This window comes from Protobothrops mucrosquamatus, unplaced genomic scaffold (assembly GCF_001527695.2).
Source record: "Protobothrops mucrosquamatus isolate PMUCROS unplaced genomic scaffold, P.Mucros_1.0 scaffold635, whole genome shotgun sequence".
Classification (NCBI taxonomy): domain Eukaryota; kingdom Metazoa; phylum Chordata; class Lepidosauria; order Squamata; family Viperidae; genus Protobothrops; species Protobothrops mucrosquamatus.
The window spans coordinates 1,402-16,202 of record NW_015386927.1 but is presented as its reverse complement, the minus strand read 5'-3'; the positions used below and the strand labels follow the sequence as shown (position 1 = coordinate 16,202).

Sequence of the window (14,801 nt, the reverse complement as noted above, 5' to 3'; positions counted from 1 at the left end):
TCCCGGTCTAGAAAAGGCCGCAACTGGTGCACCAGGCGTACCCGGTAAAACGCCCCCCTGGCCACAGCCGCCAACTGGTCGTCCAGTGTCAGCCGTGGGTCCAGGAGGACCCCCAAGTTGCGAACCCTCTCCGAGGGGGCCAGGGTTTCGCCCCCTATAGTCAGCGATGGAATCAGCTGACCATACCTGGGAGCCGGCAACCATTATTAACCAGTTACCAAGGCATTCTATGTATTACCCTTAACTCCATGGTCCACTATCACTAGTTGGACCCACTAAATTGCCTTAAGTTAAGGATGAATTAATAGAATAGGGAGAACAAGGATCTTGCGGTTTTTTAGTAGTCGCATTAAAGAAAAATTTTAAAAAACAGCAGTTGTTACCTTTATATGAAAGAAAACCTGGCAGTACAGTATTTCCTTTTCTGTATAACTTGAAGATACTGTCTGTATCTGACAGTATTAATTTGAACTACAAAATCAGTAAAATTTATCCAAGTTTCCCAAACTGTGTAACTACAGGTAATCCTAGACCAGGGGTGTCAAACTCGCGATGTCACATGACATTGCACAACGTATCGGGCCGGTTTTGCCATTGCTGGCAATGGGGTGGGCGCGGCTTCCAGATGATGCATCCAGCCCGCGGGCTGGCAGTTTGACACCCCTGTCCTAGACTTACAACCATTTATTTAGCAACCTTTGAAAGTTGCAACACAACTGAAAAACATGACTTATTACCAGTTCTTGCACTTATGCCTGTCACACAGTCTCTGCAGTCACATGATCAGAATTTGGGCTCTTGGCAACTGGCATGGATACCAACACATGTTTAGTGAGCTCAAGTGGGCTCTTCATCAGAAGCACTCACCTGCTGAAGAAAATGCAATGAGGAGAGTACCAATGGTGTAGGAGGATCTAGAAAACAAAAGGAGAGCCTGAGCTGTGAGTGTATATGAAGTTGTAGCATATTTTCACTTCATCTCCACCAGATACTGTGGCTTTCTTCTCCAGCTTTCCATCCTTAACTTAGATAGGTAGGTCAGTAGATATGGTAGGTAGTTGTGGCAATTATGGGCATTGTTAGAAGAAGAAGGTCAACTGGTCAGGCAGATGTATCAGTAAAATGAAGTTTTGGATTGAAGATATTGGAAATACTCAGGGAGAATGAAAGAAACTATGCTGACCGAGGAAGAGAACATAAGATTGAAATTAAAAGAAATGGGAGAAGTGAGCAGGCAAGTACAATTTGGAGCTAAATTCTAGTTTAAGCTAATTAGTAATGTATCGTACATATGATTAGGACTCACTGGAGAAGGGCCTAATGCTGGGAAAGATTGAGGGCAATAGAAGAAGGGGACGACAGAGAATGAGGTGGCTGGATGGAGTCACTGAAGCAGTAGGTGTGAATTTAAATGGACTCCAGAAGATGGTAGAGGACAGGAAGACCTGGAGGAACGTTGTCCATGGGGTCGCGATGGGTTGGACACGACTTCGCAATTAACAACAACAAAATCATGAAGTTTCACATGAAGCATGATTTGAAACTCTTCACAAAATAACATCCAGTCTATATTTCAGAAAGCAAAGCAAAGTAGTTGCCTCCTTCACTGCTCAGGCTGCCTCTGGCAGTTTCAACAGAACCTCTTCTGATGCTTCCACTCAGCTCCTGGATATGCCAGAAGCAGCCTCTCTGCACATCCAGTGCACAAAGTCTCATCTGGCTAGTGGAACTTTAGGATGGGGGCTTTGAGGTAATGCAAAGTGCAAAGCCCGAGTGACCTATCACCTGGTTGGAGATGTTCTGTACCCAGTAACATGTCAGGTTAAGTGTTTCTGAAATCAGTTCTCTTTTCTTCTTCTGAAAGTCCAAGCAACAGGAAGGAGAGCCAACCAGCTTACCAATCTTCTCTGAGACTAGTAGACATTTGTCCAAAAACATCTCAGCTATACATTGGAAGGGGTGGGGGGTGGAGGATAAATATAGAGTGGAACTCCTGATTGAACTTCAGTTGCTTCTCAGATGGGCCTTTTTTTTCTGGACAGAGATGTATCAGCCTTGTAAAAGACTAAAGATTGGTGGACAAGAGGGAACTAGTCAAACTCTTAGTAAATTCACCACCAGGCGCCAAATATCCCAATCAAGGTGACTCCTGTCATAAGTGATTGCAATGCCTACTGTATGAATACCCCACAAAGTGCACAAAATGACACTATCTTACAGCAATTACATGGGATATGCCACAATAGGATGACAGGCAGAGACAAGAAAGTGACAATAGCTCTTGTATAATCCACTTACACCACTTGAACTTCACATATTCAGCAATACACCAGGGCCTCACCCTTGTAGGAACTGGCAGTTCTAAACCAAAAATGTTTTGAGGTATATAAGGAGTCCACATAAGTCTAAGATGCACCTTGCAAGGTTTTATGTAGGAAAATTTCTTCTCGGGCAGATAGCCCGAGACTAGATGCCCATGAAGGGCAGGTACCAGTGTCTGGAGGAGAGACAGCATGACTGGCTTGCAACAGCACGCACTAGTCAATAGATAACAACAACAACAACAACAACAACAACAACAACAACAACAACAACAATAATAATAATAATAATAATAATAATAATAATAATAATAATAATAATAATAATATGGAGGTCATTTAATCCAACCCCCTGCTCAGGCAGGAAATTCTATACCATTTCAGACAAATGTCTGAAATGTCCAGTCTCTTCTTAAAAACTTCCAGGCTGGAGCATTCACCGCTTCTGGAGGCAGGTTGTTCCACTGATTAATTGTTCTAACTGTTAGGAAATTTCTCCTTAATTCTAGGTTGCTTCTCTCTTTGGTTAGTTTCCATCTGTTGCTTCTTGTCCTGCCCTCAGGTGCTTTGGAGAATAGCTTGACTCCCTCTTCTTTGTGGCAACCCCTGAGATATTGGAACACTGCTATCATGTCCCCCCTCGTCCTTCTCTTCATTAAACTACTAGACATACCCAATTCCAGCAACCGTTCCTTATATGTTTTAGCCTCCAGTCCCCTAATCATCTTTGCTGCTCTTCTCTGTACTCTTTCTAGAGTCTCAACATCTTTTTTACATCGTGGTGACCAAAACTGGATTCCAAGTGTGGCTTTACCAAGGCATTGTAAAGTGGTATTAACACTTCATGTGATCTTGATTCTATCCCTCCGTTAATGCAGCTTAGCATTGTTTGGCTTTTTGGCAGCTGCAGCACACTGCTGGCTCATATCTAAATGATTGTCCATTAGGACTCCGAGATCCCTCTCACAGTTGCTACTATTGAGCAAGGTACCACCTATACTATATCTGTGCATTTGGTTTTACTTGCCTAAATGTAGAACCTTACTTTTTTCACCACTGAATTTTACTTTGTTAAATAGCGCCCAATGTTCAAATCTGTCAAGATCTTTCTGTATCTTAAGCCTATCTTCTGGAGTGTTGGCTATTCCTGCCAGCTTGGTGTCGTCTGCAAATTTGATGAGTTCCCCATCTATCCCCTCATCCAAATCATTGATGAAGATGTTGAAGAGCACTGGGCCCAGAACAGAGCCCTGGGGCACTCCACTATACACTTCCCTCCACATAGATGCAGTTCCATTAAGGACCACATGCTGAGTATGGCTGGTCAGCCAGCTACAAATCCATCTGGTGTGATGCTGTCTAACCCACATTTTTCTATCTTATCAAGTAGTAGGTTGTGATCTTCTTTATCAAATGCCTTACTGAAGTCCAAGTAAATTATATCCACAGCATTCCTCTGGTCCACTAATTTTGTCACCTGGTCAAAGAATGCAATAAGATTTCTCTGGCATGATCTGTTTATGACAAAACCATGTTGGCTTTTGGTAATGACTTTGTTTGCCTCTAGGTGTTCGCTGATTCGTTATTTGATTATCTTTTCCAGAATCTTCCCAGGTATTGAGGTCAGGCTGATAAGTCTGTAGTTTCCTGGATCCATTTTTTTTCCTTTTTTGAAGATGGGAACTACATTAGCTCTTTTCCAGTCCTCTGGTAGTTCCCCAGTGCTCCAGGATCCTTGAAAAATATAGTTCAGTGGTTCTGAGATCACATCTGCCAGTTCCTTCAGAACCTTGGGATGTAGTCCATCTGGTCCTGGTGATGTGTTGGAAATACATACCAGGAAATGTATTTGTGCTTGGAGAATTTGGAAAACATCACTTTTTCCACCAAGCAAAAAAAAAAAAGACAAACAGAGACTGTCTTTATGGTGGGCAGAGGCTAGGCTAAGGGCAGCATTATGCATTCATGTTCTCAACAAATGACTCCTGAGTCATCTTCGGCCAACACAAGAAGCACACAGGAATTCTTTCACACAAACTTCATCATGCAAGTTAAATATCACTTTGTATGAAGACATGATAAAAGATCAAAAGTATCAGCTACCAAGATTGATTCATAGCAAGTCTCTAGAGTGTTTAACCCTTTGCTCCCCTAATTAAGAAATAAAACCTGTTTCTGAAACTGCTATTTGCTTTCAGTGGAGCTTACTTATTGTTACCACTAGATGGATTTCTTCACAAAGTAATGAATTTCTTGGGTCATTGAAGGAAAGGAAAGAGTTAAATCCTCTCCACCAACCCCTGCTGTCATCCAAATAATTAATCTGCCATCCCAGCTCTAGCTAGATATATAAAAACTGCAGGGGAAAGTAAAACCTGCAGTCAATCATATACATTTTACCTGTAACTTTTTTTAAAAAAAAAATGGTTGAGAACCTTTCGACTGGCTAGTTCACATTCATGTCAACAGTTTAGTGTCATTCCTACTACAGTGCAACTTAGTACTAATTAAATTTTGAGAAAAATACATATTTGAAATATAGTATTTTCACTTAGCAATATCACATCTTCAGAATGGTGAGTCACATCTAACCACTAAGAAAGACCAAGACGAATTTCAATTCTCAAATGCATTTTTGCAGCAGAAACAAAAATAACCATCTTAGCTAATTTCAGATATCCTCAGTACTGTACAGTGTTGCCACACTGAAAATGTTTCATGCAGTTACCCAATGAAGTTAACTGGTTTGGGAGGGGGAGGGGGAATTGTTCCTTTATTCTTGCAACATTTACTGAAACCACAATAAGTATGCAATAGTCCGTGATTTGACTTAGACAAATCAATGGAGTGAAAGCAATAATTTCTTATACAAAGAGCAGACTCAAGGAAAATTGAGCAATCCAGTAATGGGTGGGGGAGTGAAGAGGGTTTTTTTACCTCCCCTTCTCTCTCCTACTTCCCCAACAAACGTTGGGGGAAAGAGTGAAATGGTGGACTTGAAAATGTGCCTCTGAAGACAGTATCCTCATTGAGAACTTGAAAAAGACACTTGCTGGGCTCTCTGACCTTTTTCTGAAGCCCCTATTTTTAGGCTGGCAATAATAATGAAAGGCATGACTTGCCAGATCGCTATGAAAATGAGTCAAAGACACTTTATATTTCAGTATATAACTGAGAAAAAGCAGCAGCACACAGAAGCAAGCACCTCTGCATTCATCCAGGGAAGCTGGGCTCAGTGGATCTATAGAATCCGATGGGCCTAATTATTGCAATTAGCAGCATCGGATGCATTAACTTGGGATTAGGAAACCTCTCTCTTCTCTCGTCATTTTGAGACCTTTTCCACACTAAAGCTATTTCCAATGTTTGCTCTTCAGAAAGCCTACACAATTTGCCATCCTAATTCCAACTCATTCCAACAGTCTAATCCAGGGGTAGGCAACCTTGGCTCTTTTATGACTCGTGGACTTCAACTCCCAGAATTCCTGAGCCAGCCATGCTGGCTCAGGAATTCTGGGAGTTGAAGTCCACGAGTCATAAAAGAGCCAAGGTTGCCTACCCCTGGACTCTAGTATGATGTCCCCTCCTAAACTAATGATTTCATTTTTCTACCTACAAAAGGTGGCTACAAACATCTTCTGGCTGCTTTAGGCCTGGGAGTACCCTGCTGACCACAGACCTCATTGGGCTCCTACGAACCTATGTGAAAGGCAGATGCCCTGAATTTCATTCTTTCTTCTTTGGGGTCTGCTATGTACCTCCTTGTTTGACTCTTCCACGGCCCTTCTTTGCTCCCATAAGTAATTCCAAAGGAAAGGTTGTCCTCCCTTTCTACAGATTGAAATGGATTGTTTAATCCACTTGAACATCAGCAATAGAATCAAGGGTACCAACAGATGTCTTCACCCATCTTCCTTTTCCAAAAAGCTTTTAGCACAATCCCTACGTCCCCAACTGTCTACCGTAATGAAGTGGTTGTATTCAGGCTGCATGCATTTGATGGAACTCAGCGCCTTCTGCCTCCACCCCTCCAGGCCTCTCTCCCAGTCTTGCCTCTGCTGGTTTAGAAGTAACATTTTCTTTAATTCTACACCATGGGAAACCTGCAAGGAGCTTTGCCTACCAGTGACTGAGCACTTTCCTCAGCCTGGCCAGTCCAAAGTTGGTGTTTGGAGCCATTCCATTCTGCTTGGGAGAGTTTCTAAGGTCATTAAAGGGATTTTTAAAAGGAGGGTTTAATACTGGAGGGTTTCGCTTTTAAAGTATTGGTCTCGTGTCTCTAACATGAGTTTTGCTAATTTTGGCACCATAAAAGGAGCCACTGTAACCTTTTCCATTTCATATGCTGCTCCCGCCCCCAGCTGCATTCTGCATCTTTCATTCACTGGCAGTGAAGCAGTTTGACTTGACTCACAGATGCTTTGCTAATGCTGGGTGGCTACCAAGGCTGCCTCTTTCATAGCGAAACTAAACTGCTCCCGCCTAACTGCTACCGTACCTCTTTCAAGCTATTGGCACGAGCTCCCAGAAAGAAAAGTAAAACCTACTCTTTACATTGTCACGGGTGGTTTCTTCCTGACCAGCATTAATTGTGTTTTCAAACTGCCTTTGTATAGTTAATTAATAGAAGCCTGGCCTAGAATTCTATAAAAGCGAGCCAGTCAAAGCAAGTCACTTCTCAACCATGCTTATTTTTTTAATATTGTGGGAAGTTAGCCCAGAGAAGGAAATATTAAAAAGGCAGAAAGAAAGATATTGTTCACCAAAAGGATTTTTAAAAGCAGTTTTTGAAAAGCAGAAACCAAACCTGGCCTCATCTCCTTGCCCAAAGCAGTAGCTAGTCTTATACATATGCAGATGTGGAACCATCAGGAAGTTTGGAGCCAGGGATCTCAAGACAAAAGAAGCTCTTAAGAGTCATTAGCCCCATCACCTGGGAAGCAGGATATGATAATGGGATTAAACCACAGATATCAAGGCCTAGAAAAACACTCAGAAATATCCTCAAAATTCATGCCACAGGAACAGGAAACTACTCCAAGCAGGGCTAGAGGGTATAAAAAGACCTTCTGCCCATGTGCTCCCTCTTTTTCTTCTCCTCTGCTGCTTCTTGCACGGACCATCTTTCTTCTGCAATAAACTGTAACCTTCTTCCCAAAGCAGTCGCCATGTTTGCTTATTTATTCCCGGCTGGATGAACCAGGATGAAGACTTACTTTTAACAATAGAAAATGTACTGCAGCATATATTAGATGCTCCCATTAAAATCAAAGGGGCTAACATTTGGCTGATAGAGCTACTTGTGTGTGGGGGGGGAAATAGCCTGCAAATAGCTATTTTTTGCAGGAAAGAATTGTTTTGCTCCAAAATTCACACTGTTTCCTTATTTGCTTTGTTTCTCAGCCATAGGAACAAAATGCCCTCCCTTGGCAAGACTGGACTGGCATCTTTTATCTTTATTCTGAAAGGCTTTTAGTGATACTTTAAATGTGAGGCAAGGGTTTGTATTGTTTTGCTCAGGTCTCACCCACCACTGGAATGCAGACCCAGGCCTGCCACCTGGAATGGTGTGGGCCTTGAAAGAGTCTTCCTCACCATGCTTTGCATGGGCAGGTGAATATTTCCAGAAGACTTGCCCAGCTCCAGGAAATTGGCTACGTGCCTTGCTACAGCCGGGAAGAAAGTGTGTGTGTGTGTGCGTGTGGGGTGGAAATAGCCTCTTCAGCATTGCCCTCTTGCATGTGGTTAATCAGTCCATTCACATGAGGTGCATAATTTTGCCCACTCCATTAATACTTGCAGTCAATTAAGGAACTTAAAGTGCAGCCACAGCAAATACCAGCTTCCTGGATTGTAGTCACGCAGGAACCCTTGGACTTCCAGCTGCATAAGCTGAGATGAGGTCTGGCACAATTGAAAGCCTCTCAGAGTCTTACGCTTTGTAGATACAAATCAACACGGCTCAAAGATCTCGTTTTATCACCACACAAGGGAACCGGTCCTCTTCACTACAACTCCTAATTGATCATCAACACACTTTGTTAACAGACAACTGGATCAGATTCCCAGCTACTGACCTTCTCTCCCAGTCAGTCCTGCCATCGACAGCCTTTATTTAATGCATGCTAAAACTGGCTAAGAAAATGGAGAGTCCTATTTTTGTGGCACTGAATTTCCATTTAGTTCGATACTAATAGATAAGAGAGGAATTAGCTGAAGAAGTAGAATTAGTAGGCGCGTTGGGGAAATTTTGTACTCTTGGAATTCTTGATTTTTGAAGGAAATTTAACTAAGTTGAGTCAAACCTCTATCTTGAATTTCACAAAAAGATTGCTTTGAATAAATTATTTTAAAAGTTGTTCAGGAACAATGGGAATTCCTAAGAGATAACTAAAAATAAATAATTGCAATGAAGGGGGGAAATGATATATACCAGAAGAAATCAGTGTAGCTACCCAACACAGTTTAGTGAAAATCTAAATATAAAAAAGATTAATATAGAAAATGGAAAGAGGACCAGGTAGTCAGGAACAGCAGAGCTGATATCATGAAAGAAAGAAAAAATAAGGTTAATAAAAGAAGCTAAATTTAATAAAATATTTCTTTAACTATATTCACGGCAAAAGGAAAAGGTAATCAGTCCATATTCCAGCTGCTCAGTAAACATCAAAGCAACACTAACAGCTAGCAAAAGAAAAGGCAGAAGGGCAACTCATATTTTGGTTCAGCCTTCTCTCCCCAAAAGTTGGATTCACAGGAAACTGAAAAAAGGTGAAGGGCTAGGACTGAAGACTGAAGTAGGATATAAGCATCACAAAGATATCTCAGAGTTCCATGAGGATCAGTCCTGAGTTCTCCATTCAATCTTTTTATTAATAATTTCTATACAAATGTGGAAGGAATGGTTCTAAATTATGTTATTTCCTATGAATTTTCACATTTCTATCGTTACTTTTTCCTACACAAGTTTTTATGAAATAATTAAAATATGCCAAACATACTAACAAAATCAGAAGCATTTATCTCTGAATATCCAATTCCATTTAGTAGATGACTATGATGAATAAAGAACTTATGCTTTAGACACATCATTATAGGGGGAGAGGAATAGTGCAGTTCCTATTCTACTTTCTTAGGGTGCAGCTCCCCCCCCCCAAAAAAGGGTGGCAAACTATTAATGAATGTATGTGGAGATGAGTATTATGTAAAAAAAACAACCCAGTTCTCTGGGCTTATAGAGGCCGCCTGGGTTGTCAGAGATAATAGTCATTTATCATTTCAGCTGTCTGGCAGTTCTGATAGACTGGAAAAGCGAGGAAGGGAGGGAGAGAGAGAAGAGAGAGCGAGAGAGCGAGAGAGCGAGAGAGAGCACATTTTTATATATGTACAGCAGAGAATTTCTGATCATCATCGTTCCCTTCTGTTACCATATGCTGAATGGAAGGAACTTTATCTCTTCCATCACTGAAGCCTGCTCCATGCATACAGCAAGCATAGATTAACTGTTTCAGACTGTGGGGCAATTTTAATGTGTCTTGCATTAACAAAGGCTTCCCATTATAATATGAAAGAAGTGGACTAGATCTTCCTTCCATAATGTTCCACTTCACTCTTTGCAAAGTGGTCTTTGAGCAAAGAAGCCATCCAAAATAATGATGCCCTCCATGCACAGACTGAAGAGTGCAATCCATATGGATACCTCAGCACGCCCCAAGGTCATTTGCTACAACTACAGATCCAGCTCAAGTGTCCCTGCAGAGGAGGCCCCGATTCTTCATGGGGAAATGTGCCAGCATTCAACACTTTCCAGCCCATTTCATTGCTGAATCAGGCAGCAAAGACTGGAGATTTTTTGAGGCACATTTGATGGGCAATATTTTGGAAGCAAAGGAATGCTCTCAAAATTTTATATGGGATAGTGGAGGAGACCATAATCATGGGGTGATAATACAAGAGGCCATATTACATGTATAGAGAAGGCTAGTTTTCTAGATTTAGGAATCAAGAAAATTTTTTAAGCGTACTGTATAATTGACCCTGTAATTTCCATGCATTTCCCACCTGAAAATGGTGGAAGCCTATTATTATTATTATCATCATCATCATCATCATCATCATCATCACAATCAGCAAATTGAGAGAAGGAAACTGGTGCTGCTTCAAGAACCACACATATGCAAGCATATGACTGTTGTTGACAGTCTCAGAGCTTAGGTTGCCTCTTTCTTTTTTTTTTTTTTGGCCTAAGCTCTCCCTCTCAAAAGGAAAGCTTTCAGTCCTGGGGATTAAGTGTTGCAGGACAGGAAGGAATTCAGCAGGTTCTCATCTGATCAAAGAATCTGCCAAGTTCTTATAATGCAATTATGAAAGACAAAGGTGTACCCGAAATTCCACTTTGGTTCTTTGGCATCAGGTATCCCTGAGAAAAAAAAGACAGGGAGTGAGTTGTGTATTCCAGCACTTACATGGCAAGCAGACGGGCTGCTGTGGTGCCAAAGTGGTCAAAGATGTAGCCAGTAGGGAAGGTCATGAAGTTATTCATGAAGGAGCCAATGGTGAAGATGAGAGAGAACTGTTCATCCTGAGCTGCACAGCCTGTAAATTAGTGAGAAAATTTAAGAGTAATCCCTAATGCCACATAAAACCACAAGCAGATGTTTATTAGGTCTTATCTTCCGTACTGATACATTTGGCTTTTGGTTCTCTAGGTTTCCCTGCCCAACCCATCAACGCTGTACTTTTAATAGCCAACAGTTCTCTTCTGGAATAAGAGATGCAAGGAGACTTGAAAGGTTTCCTATTCAAAACCCTTTTACCTTTCACGGTGGCACCACTAAGCCAACTGCTGTTATTAAATTTAAGGAGAAGACTTTAGTAAGCATCAAGCAGACTTTAAGCCCACAGGCCACATATTGTGATGGGCCATAGGGTTGATAACTATCTTCAGTTTTTGCCCTGGTGGAATGTTTTTTAAAGGTTCAAGCAATTGACAGGACCTAGTTCAGGGTGATGAACTTGGTTGGAGAGAGTTACAAGTAGCATGTTCCCACCATATGGCTGTATGAAACTAGTTGCTCATTTAACCTTCATAAATGCACAAAGGATAAAATACCTTCCCCCTCGGGTCTTCTCAGATCATACCTTGAGTTGTTTGATTGATGGTTGTATTGGCGGCTGACTCACAATAGTTCTCAAAGTACTTCAAATGTTTGAGGACAAAGACCAGCGATGTCCACCCAAAAATGACACCTGCAAAGCACATGCACTCCACCAGGCCTGAGATTAATGTAGCCAGACGTTTGGCTGTTCCTGACTTCCGAGACTCCATGGCATCACGAGCACTGTCCTTCTTTTCTAATCTGGCAGATAAAGGGGGAAAAAAGAATAACTAATGGAATGATTGGTCCCCACTTCGTTCCAAACTATTATTTCATTAAATAACCAGAATTTCATTCATTCACCAGAGTTTCTTGAATAAGCCACCAAATGCCTGGGGTTACTTAATGCTGAGCCAGAAATAATAGCAGACAGGCCACAGCATTGAATATATACCTCATCCTGAACAAAAGGTAGCAAGTAACATTATGGTTTAGTGCAATGGATGAACTAGTCAGATATAAACCCCTGGAACCGAAACAAAGATACTCAATTCATACAATTCCGAGTTAACTATGGTAACCATTGAAAGCTTTCATCCAACACTGAGATGACTCAGTTGCCTCTGCACTGGAATGTATAATTCTTTTCTGACAGCAACATTGGTGGAGTTGCTAGGCATCTCTTGACAGCCTCCCAAGAAGGCTGGCTATATTTTTCATGTCTTTGTTTTAAGTGAAGTCCAGGCAGTGACAGGCATTCTCTAAACAACATCTGACTGGCTAGCAATCGCTCACAGGACAGGGCTGGGGTGTGCAGGAAACTTCTCGCCATTTCAAATGAAACTTCACAAGATTGATCAAACCAGTTTGCCACTGCAATGCCTTTACACTCAGCAAAAGAGCACCCTTGCTGCCAATGAAAGCCTCCACCTAAGCTTAAATGCTGCCTCCACCTAAGCTTAAAGGTTGCAGAGGTTTACTTTGGAATGGAAAAGTTAATTCCCCTAAGTTTTTAACATCCTTCCTTATTAGTTCAAGCAAGGAAAGAGATAATTGTAACCTTGTCTATCTATCACTTGCTCTTTCCACCCCAGTATTGCTCTGAGGAACATATAACTTACATTTATACTGTAGATAACCCAAAAAAGGAAGAAGGATGAAAGTAAGAAGCCATGCCAGTGTAGCATCACCACTTATATGATACAGACGATCATTGCTAAACAGGAAAGCATTGTCTCCAGCATCTTGCAAGATTCAGAGCCATATCCTGCCATCTGCTCAAGTTAAGGCAACCAACATTCTGTCAATCACCTACCCTCCTGCTTGTCATATGTCAGTGCCTCCAGGTACCCCCTCACTTTCTATGCTTCTAGTATTTTCCTATTTTTTATGGCAAGCTCATCACTACACATTTCTCCAACCCTGTATGCAATAAAATGGAAGCTGTTTTGTCTTCAGTTATTGTGATAGGTTGTATATGGACCGCTTCATACATGGCCATGTGCATGTAATTCTTTGTGTGTCTCCCCCAAAATATACAAATACGCTTTATTGCATAACTAATAGCTGCATCTTTGCTTGTGAATCATTAATCACACATTCTTTTTAATAAAAACCTGTTCCCTCTAAACTGTGGGTGGTGGTAAATGTTAAAAATAATGTTCTGCAATTTCTGGGTTCTGCTCAATTTGCAGCCCTATCAAAATTTTAACTACTCATTCTGAGCTTTTGTTGCTAGTAAACAAACATCCCATCACCCTCAATCACTTGAAAGGGGACTGAAGTCTAGTTTCATCCCTCTGGATCTGCTCCATTCCACAAATTCAGTCAAATTTCCTTTGCTATGAAAATTTGTGAGCACCCCAGGTGGTGTTGCAGAGACAAAAGGACACAAAATCCAGTCACCTCTATTCTAGCAAACTGGTCTTCTTATAGAGTAGAGTAGCCCTTCTCTAGCAAACTGGCCTTTTTATATTTTGCTGAAGGTCAACTTAAAAAAAAGAAAGAAAGCACTAAGAAAGCAAAATAAGTTAAAAAGCAGAAAGGCAATCTTCTATAAAAATACAGATTAAAAAGGGACTCAAAAGTATGGAGTTTTTTCCCTTGCAACTGCACTGTCCATTATAGACTGTGATCTGTTGCAAACATCTTGTTGCCTCCTATCCTCCTCTGTCATCCAAAAGATACAAGTAATGTGTGTGGGTATGTGTGTGCATGCCTTTAAGTTATTGCTGGCTCTTGGAGACTACGTGGGCAAGTCCCTACATTTTACTTAACAAGATTTTCAGGATTCGCTTGTTCTTGCCTAGTCACCCAGCTATCTTTGTGCTTACAGCAGGATTAGAACTCATACTCTCCCAGTTTCTAGCCTGGTGCTTTAAAAAACCATTGCACCATACAGGCTCACAAGAGCTTTATTCAGAGCAGTTAAAATGTCACAAAATAGTGAACAAATTCTTGAAACTTCCTGGGTTATTTTTCCCAGCTCACTTGAATAGCTTCCTTTTTGAGAGAAGTTTGAGAAAAGCTGGAAACAATAGGGCTGCAATCCAATGTGTCTGGAGGTCACCATATTAGGCAGCCTGTTCCAGACTCTTACTATTCAGCTGCCTCCCAGCAGAGTTCCATCATCTTCACTCTCGTCAGATATGCCTCCATAATATTATCCGCTCTACCCACCAAGTCTTCAGTACCTTAACTCACCATTAAGTTATTTTCAACCTCATGGAATCCCTGATCACTCACAGCTTTTGGTCTTTCTTACTTTCGCTACATTATTTTCAGAATGAGATAATTCTCCAAAACATGTATCTTTGGCTAGCTTATTTTAGGCTGTGCAACAATCAAAAGGAAGAGCAGAGCATACCAATCTCTGACCTACCTAGTCTTCTCGGCATCGGGATCAGTTTTGTTCTCCATAAAATGCTCTTGGAAAGAATAGGGAAGGCAGATGGACTTCTCAAGAGAGAAAGCTCTTCCAAATGAAGACCGTGTGGCTCAGAAGAATCATCAATAGGAGGAAGCAGAAACTGATCCTTGACCACATCTAGCTATCATGTGTAACAGAGTGAATTAATTATGCCTCCTCCCTTGAGTCTCCTCCCTTCCAGCAGGAAGGAAATAGATGAAGCAACAAAGAAACTGAATTGTGGAAATCTACATCAATTCTGCAGACACTACTAGAAGCATAATGGTATACTGACATTTCCTACTTTCCTACATTAATGCCAAGGCATCTGTACCAGCTCACTGTACTAAGTTATATCAGTCTCATTAATATCCTTGGAACCAGACTCTCAAACATTGATTTAGCTACAGGTAAATATGACATACTGTATATGGGGTACATGAGGATTACAAGCATTTCTATAAACTATTGAAT

General features: G+C 41.3%; 1 protein-coding gene across 1 annotated transcript in view; it reads right to left on the bottom strand.

Annotated features, from left to right (window-relative positions):
- Positions 1-14,420, bottom strand: part of SLC43A3 (solute carrier family 43 member 3) — a 27,288-nt gene extending 12,868 nt beyond the window's left edge. The window contains exons 1-4 of the mRNA XM_015817759.1: positions 14,301-14,420; positions 11,463-11,680; positions 10,787-10,916; positions 868-914 (exon numbers count right to left, since the gene is read on the bottom strand). Coding sequence (XP_015673245.1) covers positions 868-914; positions 10,787-10,916; positions 11,463-11,680; positions 14,301-14,338 — 433 coding nt within the window. The 5' untranslated portion in view covers positions 14,339-14,420. The remainder of the gene's footprint in view (positions 1-867; positions 915-10,786; positions 10,917-11,462; positions 11,681-14,300) is intronic.
- Positions 14,421-14,801: the final 381 nt, after the last annotated feature.